Source organism: Rhinatrema bivittatum, chromosome 2, assembly GCF_901001135.1.
Source record: "Rhinatrema bivittatum chromosome 2, aRhiBiv1.1, whole genome shotgun sequence".
NCBI classification, from domain to species: Eukaryota; Metazoa; Chordata; class Amphibia; order Gymnophiona; family Rhinatrematidae; genus Rhinatrema; species Rhinatrema bivittatum.
The window spans coordinates 715,229,766-715,242,862 of NC_042616.1; the positions used below are offsets into that span (position 1 = coordinate 715,229,766).

The 13,097-nt window shown below is 46.8% G+C and overlaps 1 protein-coding gene across 2 annotated transcripts in view; it reads right to left on the reverse strand.

Annotated features, from left to right (window-relative positions):
* The window catches only part of LOC115085581 (2-iminobutanoate/2-iminopropanoate deaminase-like), a 49,096-nt gene that overhangs the window by 18,571 nt on the left and 17,428 nt on the right, over positions 1–13,097 (reverse strand). For both annotated transcript variants that reach the window (XM_029591773.1, XM_029591774.1), the window contains exon 3: positions 2,518–2,572. In XM_029591773.1, coding sequence (XP_029447633.1) covers positions 2,518–2,572 — 55 coding nt within the window. The remainder of the gene's footprint in view (positions 1–2,517; positions 2,573–13,097) is intronic.

The window sequence follows — 13,097 nt, forward strand, 5'->3', positions numbered from 1 at the left end:
AAGAAACGTGCAAGATGGCACCGCTGCAGCCTACCAGGCTACGTGCTGACCAAGCCTAAAACAGGGCCTAGCCTACCAGAGGCTGCTCAACCCACTCGGAAGCCCACTTCCCCTTACTCCAACGGGATTGGGAACGACCTTGGTATGGTACGCTAAGCAAAGAGACCAGAGGAAGTCTTACTGAAACCCCTCCAAACATCTCTGAATCGAAAGGTAATTTTTTTTTTTTAAACTTACCTGGCTCAGGGCTTATCAGTTGAGTACAGAGACGTTCTCTGGCTGTGGGAGGGGGCTTTGGCTGTCACCACCGTGCTCTGCTTCCTACACCCACTACCTTTCAGCTGCTTAAGCAGAAAAGTTCACGCCGGGAACCTGCTACCGGACCAAGGCACAGCTCAGAGATCTCTGAAATCGCCTCAGGAATTCTCAACTGGGGGAGGGACCTTTAGGAATCAATGCAAGAGAACGGGGCTCAATTTTCCTTCAATTTAGAAAGTAGAATTTCTCCTTCCAAAAATACAGCAATCCCATAGGGAGAGGTACGTCCACCATCTGCTGGAGACTGAGATTACTGGAGGGCCAAGGTCACTGCAGGGGTGTATGCAAGGTGATGTCAGCTTTGAAATCTGACTCAGTCTCCATCTGCTGGCAGGGGAGCATAACCCATTGGTCTTGAGTCCATCTGGCTACACGCTAGGAAATTTCAGTGCAGTTTTAATGCTCAGTTTATTGCATTAGCTCCAAGTTAGGCATTGAACATATTAGTATATTCATAGCAACATTACAGCAACAATACACAGAGAAATTTTAGGGTGGAGTACCTTCACTTATTCTGCTCTAGTTCTTGCAACATACTGCAGCTCTCAGCCTTGAAAGGCCTGTGCCATCCTGTAAGTGCATTAGTCAGTCTGTGGATTCATTCATCCCTTGTAATTTGTACATGAGATTGGCAGTGTGGTAAAGCTCTTGATTCTTGCTCTTGATTGCTACTTTGATTAAGTCACTTAAATTTCTGTGAGCTTAAACATAAGACTAACAGGCTGATACAGTAAAACCCGCGGGAGAGCGGGCATTCCGAGGAGAGCGCCTGCTCTGTCAACGCGCGCACAAGCCACTCTCCTATGCGCGCAATTTAGTATGCAAATGAGGGCCTGCAGTAAAAAGAGGCGTTAGGGACACTAGCGCATCCCTAGGGCCTCTTTTTTGACAGGAGCGGCAGCTGTCAGCGAGTTTGACAGCCGACGCTCAATTTTGCTGGCATCGGTTCTCAAACTCACTGACAGCCATGGGTTCAGAAAATGGACACCGGCATAACTGAGCGTCCATCTTCCAACCCGTGGGCCGATTCTGTACACTTCCCCGGCCTCATCAGGTGTTAATTTTTGAAAGTAAAATGTGCGGCTTCGCTGCACATTTTGCTTTCTGGATCGAGCGGGAATAACTAATAGGGCCATCAACATGCATTTGCATGTTGCGGGCGCTAGTAGGTTTGGGGGGGGTTTGGCCGCGCATTTTTGATGCGCTATTACCCTTACTGTATAAGGGGTAAAACTAGCATGTCAAAAACGCATGGCCAAACCCGGGCTAACCAGAACGCAATGTACTGTATCGGCCTGTAAGTTATTTGGAGTAGGGACATAACTATGCACAATCTTGTGCACAGTTTTTAGTCACAAACAGAGGTCCTTGTTCGGTCACAGTCTGGATAACAAAGTTAGCTGGATAAACTTATCCAGCTAACTTTGGAGCTGTATTCATTAGCACACACAGATAACTTTATCCGGCTAACTTTAGGACATCTCTATGGCATAACCAGACTTAGCTGGATAACTTATTCAGCTAATGTATCTCTTCCTCAGAACACTCCTACTTTATCTGGCTAAAATTTAGCTGGATAAGTTCTGGTTAAATGAATCTGAATATGGACCTCAGTGTTTTATTTTTAAAGTGCTCCACTAAAGAAGACAAAATGACAGCAGAGTACTTCTGATGAACACCTTGCTAAGTTTAACTCGCACATAAAAGGCACAAGATTGATATCTGTAGGCAGGCGCCCAATACATGTTTATTTTCTGAAGTTTGAATTTATCCTTCGTGAGTTTTATTCTATGTCCCTGGTTCATCCCACTGAATGACTGAATGCTACTTTCAGCTACATGAACACAGCCACCATACAACCTCCCCAAACCTCCCTCACCATTTTTCCAAAGTAAGTATTGGTAGCCTCATTAATCAGGGATCATGAGATGCATGCCCTAGAACTTATGCCTTCTTTCAACAAGCTTGAAGCGCCTACCTTAAGCCCTCTCCAGGTCGGAATTCCAAGAATGCAATTTTACAAAAGCATTCCATTTTAGCAAAAAAGGCCATTTTTCACCAGATTGTCTGGCGACTGACGACTAAGAAGAAGGTAGGGATGAGAGTGGGCATAAACATCTACAGAAGAAGCTGGTATTCGGTAAATATACAATAAGAGCACTGCCTTGCATTTCCTAGTGTGGCAATCAAATTCCTCACCGTTGTTGTAGTTACAGCCTGCAGCTTTCAATATTTCTCCCATGTTCACAAGAGCCTGTTGGATTAAGAACAAAAGCCTCTTTAGAAATTATTAATTAGGAAATAGAATTGAAAGCTGTAACATGTGCATTATAAATACACAATCCAGTTGCATGACGACTTTGGGCAGAAAGCAGCACCATTTCCTACACCTCGCCTGCCTGAAATGAAGCAGCAAATACAAAACCAATAGAGGATCCCAACATTGACTTTTCGTTTTTTGTTTCAAAACATTTTCTATAGATTAATAATTGGCAGAAGTATCTCACAGCCACAAAGGACCTGGATTTGATTCCAGGGCCAGCTTGGGGGCAAGGGTGGTGGGGCAGATGCTGCCTACCCATGGGGAAGGCCTCTCAGCCATTACTCAACTGTGACATCTAGGGGTCAGAGGGAGCCCTGGCTGGACATTCAGGCCGATGCAGTACAGGGCACTCCGGTGGAGCGCACTGTTAACCCGGATTTGGACGTGCGTTTGACGCGCTAGCTTTACCCCTTATTCAGTAAGGGGTAATAGCTGGTCGAAAACGCGCGTCCAACCCCCCCCTCCCCGAACCTAATAGCGCCCGCAACATGCAAATGCATGTTGATGGCCCTATTAGGTATTCCCACGCGATTCAGAAAGCAAAACGTGCAGCCAAGCCGCACATTTTACTTTCAGAAATTAGCGCCTACCCAAAAGGTAGGCATTAATTTCTCCAGGTACCGGGAAATTGCACAGATAAGCAGTAAAAACTGCTTTTCTGTACACCCTCTGACTTAATATCATGGCGATATTAAGTTGGAGGTCCTGAAAGTTTAAAAAAAATATATATATATATAAATAAATAAATAAATTTGAAATCGGCCCGTGGCTCGCGGGTTGAAAACCGGACGCTCAATTTTGCCGGCGTCCAGTTTCTGAACCCGTGGCTGTCAGTGGGTTTGAGAACCATCGCCGGCAAAATTGAGCGTTGGCTGTCAAACCCGCTGACAGCCGCCGCTCCTGTCCAAAAGAGGCGCTAGGGACGCGCCAGTGTCCCTAGCGCCTCTTTTTGCCGTGGGCCCTCATTTAACTACAGAATCGCGCGCACAGGAGAGCGGGCCCCGCGAGTTTTACTATATCGGCCCATAAGAGCAAGTTGTAAGAAACAAGGAGAGGGGGGTGGAAAAAACAAAATGGGGGAAACTCTTGAAGAGTTACAAATTAAAGCTCATGGTGCCATAGCCCAGAAGCTGGTTCTGATCAAGCTTGAAGCCCAAAAAGGTAAGACACTGCTGGGTGAAAAAAAGGTTTTTACAGAAAATGGTAAATTTGTTACAAAATAGAGACGGCTTAAGACCAACAAGGGCATTTACCAATAGTCCTGTAGTAAGTAAGCGGCTAGGCACTGTTCAAAGTGGGACACAGACTTAAATACACAATTAGATAGAAAATGATCAACATGTTTCAGTCTGGAAAAAAAAAAAATCAAGATAGCCATCTCTACAGCAATGATGGAAAATGCTTATAAAATGAAAATGCAGTGGTACATCACCCCCCGGTAACATTAGTGAAAATGAAAACTACCAAAATTAATTTTGGAGAAACTGTGAAGGTAACTATATACATGTGGTGGACTTGGTTCAATAATGCAATAATTTAGGAAAAGATTTAGATAAAAATCCAACTTTCAATCACATCTAGAAATCTTCCATAGGCCTCCCCAATAAAGGAGCATATTCTTTGAAAGATACTTACTGGAAGATGCTCATATTCTAGAAGATGCCAAAATGGAGGACCCATTTATGCCCATTCATAAATACATGTTGAATAGAATGGAGAAATTACTACTTACCTGATAATTTCCTTCAGTGAAAGGTAGGTCAATCCCAACGAGTGGGTTATGCACCTCTGCCAGCAAACTGAGGAGCAAGAGCAGACGTCTCGGCTATATAGTTCCACCTCGACATCAGCCCACCAGTATTCTCTGAAAAAGCCAAACTGTGGACAAAACAGATTATACTTGAACATTATTAGCAACAGGCAACCATTCATGTTTCTCAACCAACAGGAACACAGAGTTCAGCCTAAAGAAGGAACATATCTAGCAAACCAAGGACAAGAAGAGAACAGGAATCATACTCTGCATAGCTCACCCTACGAAAGGCTAACCACTAATCCAAACACCAGCAGGTCTGGGATTGACCTACCCTCCACTAAAGCTAAGGAAATTCAGGTAGCAATTTCTCCTTCCTTAGTATTCAGATTGGTACATCCCACTCGATGCTAATATTGTAAAGGGCAGAAGGCTACCAGTGGTCCAGTCAATACTTCCCGTGAAAATGCGACGTCCTCCCTAGCCCTAACATCCAAGGGGTAATGCTCGGAGAAGGTGTATAAAGATGACCATTTTACCACTTGGCAAATTTCAACAAGCAACAGAGTTCCGCCCATGATACCGCCTGAGCCCTCGTGGAATGCAGTCTAATGTGTTTCGGCAAGGCAACCTCAGTGGCCACATAGGATGAAATAATGTCTTCCTTAACCCAGCAGGCAATCATTGCCCGTGTCACTGGTGCTCCCTGCTTACTTTTACCATGAAGCACAGACGATCAGACTTCCAAACAGTCTGAGTTATGTCCAAGAATCGCAGCAAATGACACTTGATGTCCAAGGAACATAAAAGGTGGTACTCAGCTTAGTCTCGTTCCTCTCCAAGGCAGACAGAGAAATGGACTGATTCAAATGAAAGTCCGTAACCACTTTGGGCAAAAAGAAAGGCACAGTCCAAAGTTGAACCACACCTGGAGTCATATAGAGAAAAGGCTCACAACAGCAAAGAGCCTGCAGCTCTGAGACCAGACGTGCTGAACAAATTGCTACTAGCAAAAAAACTGGTTTCAAGGTAAGCAGCAGTCAAAAGGTCGGACCTGCCAAAAACTTGAGGACCAAGTTAAAGTCCCATAGAGGCACCAGAAGCCGTAATGGGAGGCAAAGATGCTTAAATCCCTGCAGAAAATGGACACATTCAGATGGGACGACAAAGACCCTCCATTTATTCTTCCTCTATAACAAGCCAGGTCTGCAACTTCAAGGTGTTAAGAGCCAACCCCTTAAGCAAACAATCTTGTAAAAATTCCAAAATCAACGGAATATCCATCTTGAGCAGTAGAGTACCTCGCTCAGAACACCAAGCCTCAATTTCCCTCCAAACTAACAGGCTAGAGAAGTAGAAAATTTCCAGGCCCAAAGAGTGGAAATTAATGCAGGTGATAACCGAGCCCTTTCAATGGGCCTAACTGTAAGACAGAATAGACACGGATCCTCGTCACAAAATGGGCCCTCGACATAAGGGATCCAACCGAGATGGTAGTCTGAAGGGACTGCTCACCAGAAGTCTCTGGAGACTTGCCTACCAATGCCTTTGAGTCCAATCTGGAGCCACTAAAAGGATGGTGTTGGCTTGACTTGCAATCTTCAGAATCAGCTTGCCCATCAGAGGTCAGGGGGAAACGCATAAAGAAGGGTGCCGTGTGGCCACTCCTGAACAAGAGCGTTGATGCCCATCGCATTAGGGTCCCGCCCGAGACTGAAGCAGCATGGAACCTATAGGTTATTTAAGGTCACCAACAGGACTAGATTTGGTAGGTGCCAGCAGTTCTCCAGGAGCCGAAAGGCCTCATCCACCAGCTCCCATTCTCCTGGGTCATACGTTTCCTCCTGTTGAGGAAATCGGCTTTGATGTTGTCCTTTCCAGCAATGCGAGAGGCAGATATGCTTAGGAGATGCTGCTCTGCTCATACCATGAACGTATCTATCTTCTCAGACACCTGTTAACTCTTGGAGCAGACATTATCCAGACTGCCCGAACCTCTAGCCACTCGGCGAACTGCAAGCATGCCAACCGAAATGCTCATGCCTCCAGTCTGTTGATGTTCCACTGCCACTTTGCTGCATTCCAGCATCCTTGCACCAACAACTCCTGACAGTGAACCCCCCCCAGCCCTGGAGGCTCACATGTGTCATAAGTACTGACCAATCTGGCGCAGTCAGGAAAATTCCCTTCCTGAGATGGTCCTTGTGTAACCACCAATCCAACTGGAATCTTACCTCTAATGGGAGGTGCAGCCTCACTGCAGACATCGAAAGAACAAGGCACGCTGAAGAGGGCATATATGTGCCCTCGCTCAGGAAACCTTCTAATGCAGCAGCCATCAACCACAGGACCTGTAGATAAGACCACATGGTCAGACGAACAGAGCTCCTCAGGAATCAAACTCGCAGGATCAACATGTGGATACGGGACTCTGGCAGAAACACTCTGCCCTGCCTTGTATTAAATCATACCTTGACATACTCCAGGGTCTGAGACGGCCACAAATTGTTCTTGGCCAGGTTCGCCACCCAACCTAGCTCCTGTAGCAAGGAAAGCACCCTGTGGGAAGCACGAAGACTCTCCTCCAAAGCTTTGGCTCGAATCAACCAGTCGTCCAGATAGGAATGAACTAGAACACCCTCCTTGCGAAAGGCTGCCTCTACTACCACCTTGACCTTGGAAAAGGTCCTGGGCACCATGGCTAGACTGAAAGGCAAGGCCTGAAATGGTAATGACGATCCAAGATAAATTGGAAGATCCTGCTGGATGGGAATATGCAGATATGCCACTGTCAGATCCAGAGACATGGAGGTACTCCCTCACTTGGACAGCCATTATGATAGAGTGTACTGTTTCTATCCTGAAATGTGTGAATTGTAGATGACAGTTGACAACCTTGAGATCCAGTATGGGTCAAAATGACAGTTCCTTCTTGGGCACAACAAAAACAGAATATTGGCCTGTATTTCGCTGCAATTTGAGAACAGGAATCATTGCTTTCAGATTAAACATCCGTTGTAATGTCGCTTCCACTTCCACCCTTTTCTGAGGGGAGTATCATGGAGAGACCATCTGGAGGAATCTGGAGGAATGCAAAGAAATTCTAGAGCATACCCGTTCCAAATCACGTCGAGAACCCATTGATCCAAAATATTCTGGACCCACCTGTGATAAAACCGAGATAGGTGACCACCTATCTCCTGCACTACCACTTGAGCCCGCAAACCTTAACTGGGAAGACCAGGGAGCTCCACTTCTGAAGACTGCATCCTTTTGAGGAAAGGATGGGATCCCTGGGAAGAATCTCCTCTATAAGGCCAAAAGCGCTGGTAGTTTTCGAAGCAGCCAGTCTCCTGAAAAGGCCAGGCAATGGGTTTCTTGTCCTCTGGTAAACGAGGGACCTGGGTCTCTCCCCATTTACTTGCCAAACAAAAGCGAGCCTTTGAAGGGCAGCTCAGTAAGGTTAGACTTTGAAATGGTATCTGTGGGCCAGTTGCACAGCCATAGCTTCTGCCTGGCTGCAATAATTGAAGCAGATTTTCTGGAAGCTATGCATACCAAGTCACAACCCGCATCAGCCACGGCTGCAGCCCCTGGTTCTATCACAGGTCCAAAGATCAGATCCAGTGCCACCAGATTCTTGACAAAGACGCAAGGTAGCCAGAGCTACCAAGACGCAACAAGCAATTTGCAAGTTTGTCACTGCCTCAAAAGCTTGCTTCAGGATAGCTTCCATCCTCCTCTTCCAGAATGGTGGTACCAGAACATAGTAAAGCATCCGCCCTAGGGAAATGCAATTGCTGTCTGGCCTGCGAATCCAAGAGGTATAAACCCACCAAGACACATCCCCCTTTAAAAGACACCTCTGGCGCACTCCATTCCAGATCAATCAACTCCTGGATTGTATCCAAGAGGGGAAATGAGAAGCCTTGCGCAGGGTGACCAAAATAGGATCATTCTTCTGCGTCCAAGGAGTCAGACCAAGCCACTCTGAAGATCTTCAGGGTCTGAGACATCAAACCCAGAAACTTATCTCTCTGAAAGAAACGGAGAAGAGTCCAATATGCCTCCAAATCTGAGGGGGGGGGGGGGGGGGGGGAATGTCCCCTTCCTCACCAGGAGAGCCTCTCCCATCCATAATCGGTATCATCCTGATCCACCTGCAATCAAGCTCTATCAGATGCACTGTACCATGGTACTTGACTGGAGATAGGCAGAGGAGCTACCTTAGTAGGTACAGCTATTTCAGAAGATGGATGCTATAGAAATGTCTACAAACCCTGAAAGAATTCTACCCAGGAAAAGGAGGCCCGAATCAGACACCTGCGAGCTAGTGTCCCCCAAGGACTCGACCCGTGGATCAATCAAGGGAGGAGACACCCCTGCTGCGTATACCTCAGTCCCAATCCCCACAGACCAAGGAGATGGACCATCTCCAGCCAAATCGGAAGAAGGAAAATCTCCTTGAGCATCCAGGAAGCACTAACACAGGCATAAAGAAAGCGCTGGCTGATTGGCCCTGACGTGGCATACAGCACAGATAGGAGCTAAGGTGAGGACTGAGGAAGGCTCGCGCCTAGCAAAAACAAGCGTATAAGCGCACTCAAAATAAATGCACAAAAAAATTGTGTCCAAGTCCAAGCGCCTAGGTTGCTCGTACAACTGGGTGCCCAGCACCAATGCCTAAACTGGACGCATAAGATGTGCGTCCAAAAAGAAGTGCCCAAACTGGACATACAGGCAAGAATGGATGCCCACACGGATGTGCAAGCGTGCACAGATGGCCTGTGGCAAAAAACATGTGAAACAATTGCACGCAAAAATGGGAGAAGCCTGGGAGCAGGGCCTAGCCAAATGGTTAATCAACCTGCCAAGCCTGCACTCATTCCACATGAAACTCCCCAAAGACGTGAGCGGGACAGTCAAATGCCAAGGACAAAGATCCTTCTCCTGCTGTCTTTTTTATTTTTTGGTTTTTAAATAAGAAAACTTTTACTTGAGCTCAGCCCTCCCTGGCTGAGAGCAGAACAGGTTCAGACTACAAGGGCAGAGGGCTACAGTCTTCACCGCTGAGCCTCTCTTGGCCTGAAACCACTAATTGGAATTTAGGTCCACAGCAGTCAAGGCTACCAGACTAAAGGCACTGAGGGATTGTACATTATCATCTCAGGAGGCAAGCAGTGCTAGAGACAGCTTGTCTTTCAGATATCTCCTTTCCAACGTCTTTCTTTTTTTTTTTTTAAACTCACAGGCAATCCCCCGAAGGAGGATCCATATCCATCATCTGCTGGAGACAGAGAATATTTGTGGGCTGATGTCAGGGCGAGACGTTAGCTTTTATTCCGTCTCCATCTGCAGAGGTGCAAAATCCACTCATTAGGACTGACCCTCCTGAATGCTAAGGAGGCATGATCTCTATGGAAAAGATAGCGCTGGAAAGAGAATCTGAGCTACACATTTGAGATCTGGTACATTTAATTTTATTTAATAAGTTAAATCACATAAAACCAAAAACTGGAGAACTTACTTACCTGATAATTTCATTTTCCTTAGTGTAGACAGATGGACTCAGAACCAGTGGGTTATGCTCCCCTGCCAGCAGATGGAGATGGAGCAAGCTAATGTCACAGTATATATAGCCCTGCAGTGATCCCCACCCTCTTAGTATTCTCTTCAAAAGCATCTGTGGATAGACCAGCAAAAAAAAACATGATCAAAAAACAGGAAACCAGAACTGTATTCAACCAAACACTGAACTCACATAAGATTCTAGGTACCCCTAGCTAGAGACTGGATGAACATTTACCAGTACTCCCTGGGGACCCATAGCCCCACAGGAGGACTATTGACCCACTCATGTGGCAGCCGAAGGCAGGAAGCAGAATCCATCTGTCTACACTAAGGCAACGAAATTATCACATAAGTAATTTCTCCATTTCCTAGAATGTAGGCAGATGGTCTCAGGACCAGTGAGATGTACCAAAGCTACTTCCCAACAGGGTGGGAGGCTGCCCACGGTCCAGTCAAACTGCATCTGTAAAGGCTGCATCCTCCTGGGCCCGCATATCCAGACGATGAGACCTGGAAGAAGTGTGTAAGAAGGATGACATCACAGCTCAGCAGATATCGACGGGAGACAGACTAACCTCCGCCCATGACACTGCCTCAGCCCAGGTGAATACCTCCTTAATGCAATGAGCTATGGTAGCCCATGAACCCGGAGCGCCCTGCTTACTCCTGCCATGGAGAACAAATAGGCGATCAGTCTTTTAAAAAGGCTCAGAGACCTCTAGATACCGCACGACAAGTCGCTTGACATCCAAGGAGCACAAGAGGCGAAACTCATCTGCATCACTGACCTTATTCAAGGATGGCAAGGAGATAGACCTATTCAAATGAAAGTCTGAGACTACCCTGGTCAGGAAGAATGGAACAGTACGCAGCTGTAACGCTCCCAGAGTCACCCCAAAGAACATCTCCTGACAAGACAAGGCCTGCAGCTCAAATTCAACCCATAGAACATACAGCCACCAGGAACAGTCTTCAAGGTCAACAATCGCAAGGAAAGGCTACTCAGTAATTGGAATGTAGGACCCGCCAAAACAATCCAGCACCAAATTAAGACTCCACAATGGAACCGGTACCCTCAAGGGAGGTCTAACATGCTTCACTCCCTTAAAAAAAAAAAAAAAAAAAAAAAAGGGCCACATCAGGATGAGACAAGGAACACCATTCACCAGGCCTCTGAACCAGGCAAGAGTCACAACCTGCATCTTTAAGGAATTAAGGGCCAATCCTTTATTTAATCCATACTGCAAGAAACCCAGAATCAGAGGGATCTTATCTAAACGAGGAAGAACACCCTGCTCCTCACACCAGGCCTTGAAGACTCTCCAAACACACCCACAAGCCAAGGAAGTGTGAGCGCAGAGTAAAGTGGCAATCACCACAGAGGAAAAACAACTCTTCAACAGGTGAACCCTCTCAAGGGCCAAACCATAAGACAGAATCAAGTAGGATCCTTATGAAGAACCAGTCCTTGCTGTAACATATCATGTATGGGAGAAGACGAAGGGGAGCCTCCACCCTGGAGTTGTTGCAAATCTGCATACCATGGACGCCTAGGCCAATCTGGCACCACCAGGATTAATAGCTCCCTGTGGCCTTCGATCTTGCAAATTATGCTGCTCAGCAAGGGCCATGGAGGAAAGGCATAAAGTAAAGTAATCTGTCTTCTGGCCAGACTTGTATGACAGCATCTATTCTCAGGGACCATGGATCTCTCCTGCGACTGCAGAATCAAGCAACCTTCACATTTCGAGAAGTCACCAGCAGGTCTAGGAACGGAAGGCCCCAGTGATCCACAATCAGCTGAAATGCCTCAACTGACAACACCCACTCTCCTGGGTCCAGACACTCCCTGCTGAGAAAGTCCGCTCTTACATTGTCTTTTCCTGCAGTGTGAGAGGCTGAGATCATCTGCAGATAACCTTCACCTATTCTATAAGCTAGTCTATTTCCTGTGATACTTGCTGGCTCTTGGTTCATCCCTGGTGATTGATACAGGCCACCGTCGTCTTGTAGTCAGACATCACGTGAACCGCTTGATCCCTCAGCCTGTGGCTGAACTACAAGCATTCCAGCTGTATCGCCCTTGGTTCCAGGCGATTGATGTTCCAGTGGGACTCTTCAGCAGTTCAACAGCCCTGGGTCGTTAACTCCAGTAAGCCCCCCAACCATGGAGACTCGCTTCTGACGTGAGTACCCACCAGCCTGGACAGGACAAGGGAACTCCCTCTCTCAGATGATCCTCCTGCAACCATCACTGGAGGTGGGAACAGATTTCCATTGGTAAGTGGAGCCAAACCGCATAGTCCTGAGACTGCAGGTTCCAGCAAGATAGCAGAGAACGCTGAAGAGAACACATACACCCTTGCCCACAGCACCACTTCCAGCGTAGCCTCTATTAAGCCAAGTACCTGTAGGTAGGTCCACACTGTCAGGCATATGGTGTTCATCAACTGACAAACTTGAGACAATTTCTGAATCCGAATTTTTGGTAGGGATACTCTGTACTGTCCCATGTCAAACCAGACCCAGATACTCCAATGACTTGGATGGCTGATGATTGCTCTTGGTCAGGTTTACCACCCAACGAGCTCCTGCAATAAGGTGATCACCTTGTATGTCATCAGGCGGCTCTCTTTTTTCAAGGCCTCCACTACTACCACCATAACCTTGGAAAACGTTCTGGGAGCAGTGGCTAGACCAAAAGACAGCACCCGAAACTGATAATGGTGCCCTAAAACCGCAAAGCACTGGTGTTCCAATCGGATGGGAATATGAAGGTAAGCCTCTGACAGATCCAAGGAGTCAGAAATTCCCAACCGCACCACCATTATCACAGTGCATAAGGTTTCCATTTGAAAATAAAAAAAAAAGTCACCTTCAAGTGACGGTTGACCCTCTTGAGATCCAGGATGGGATGAAAGGAGCCCTCCTTCTTGGGTACAACAAAATAAATGGAATATCGTTCCATACTTTTCTTAGATGTGGACACCGGAGCCACAGCTCTCAGTCTGAGGAGCCTTTGAAGTGTGAACTACACTACCTGCAAGGGGACACCATGAACAAGTCCCGAGGAATGCTGCAAAATTCTAATGCATAGTCTTCTCATATCTCTTCCAGGACCCACTGGTCTGA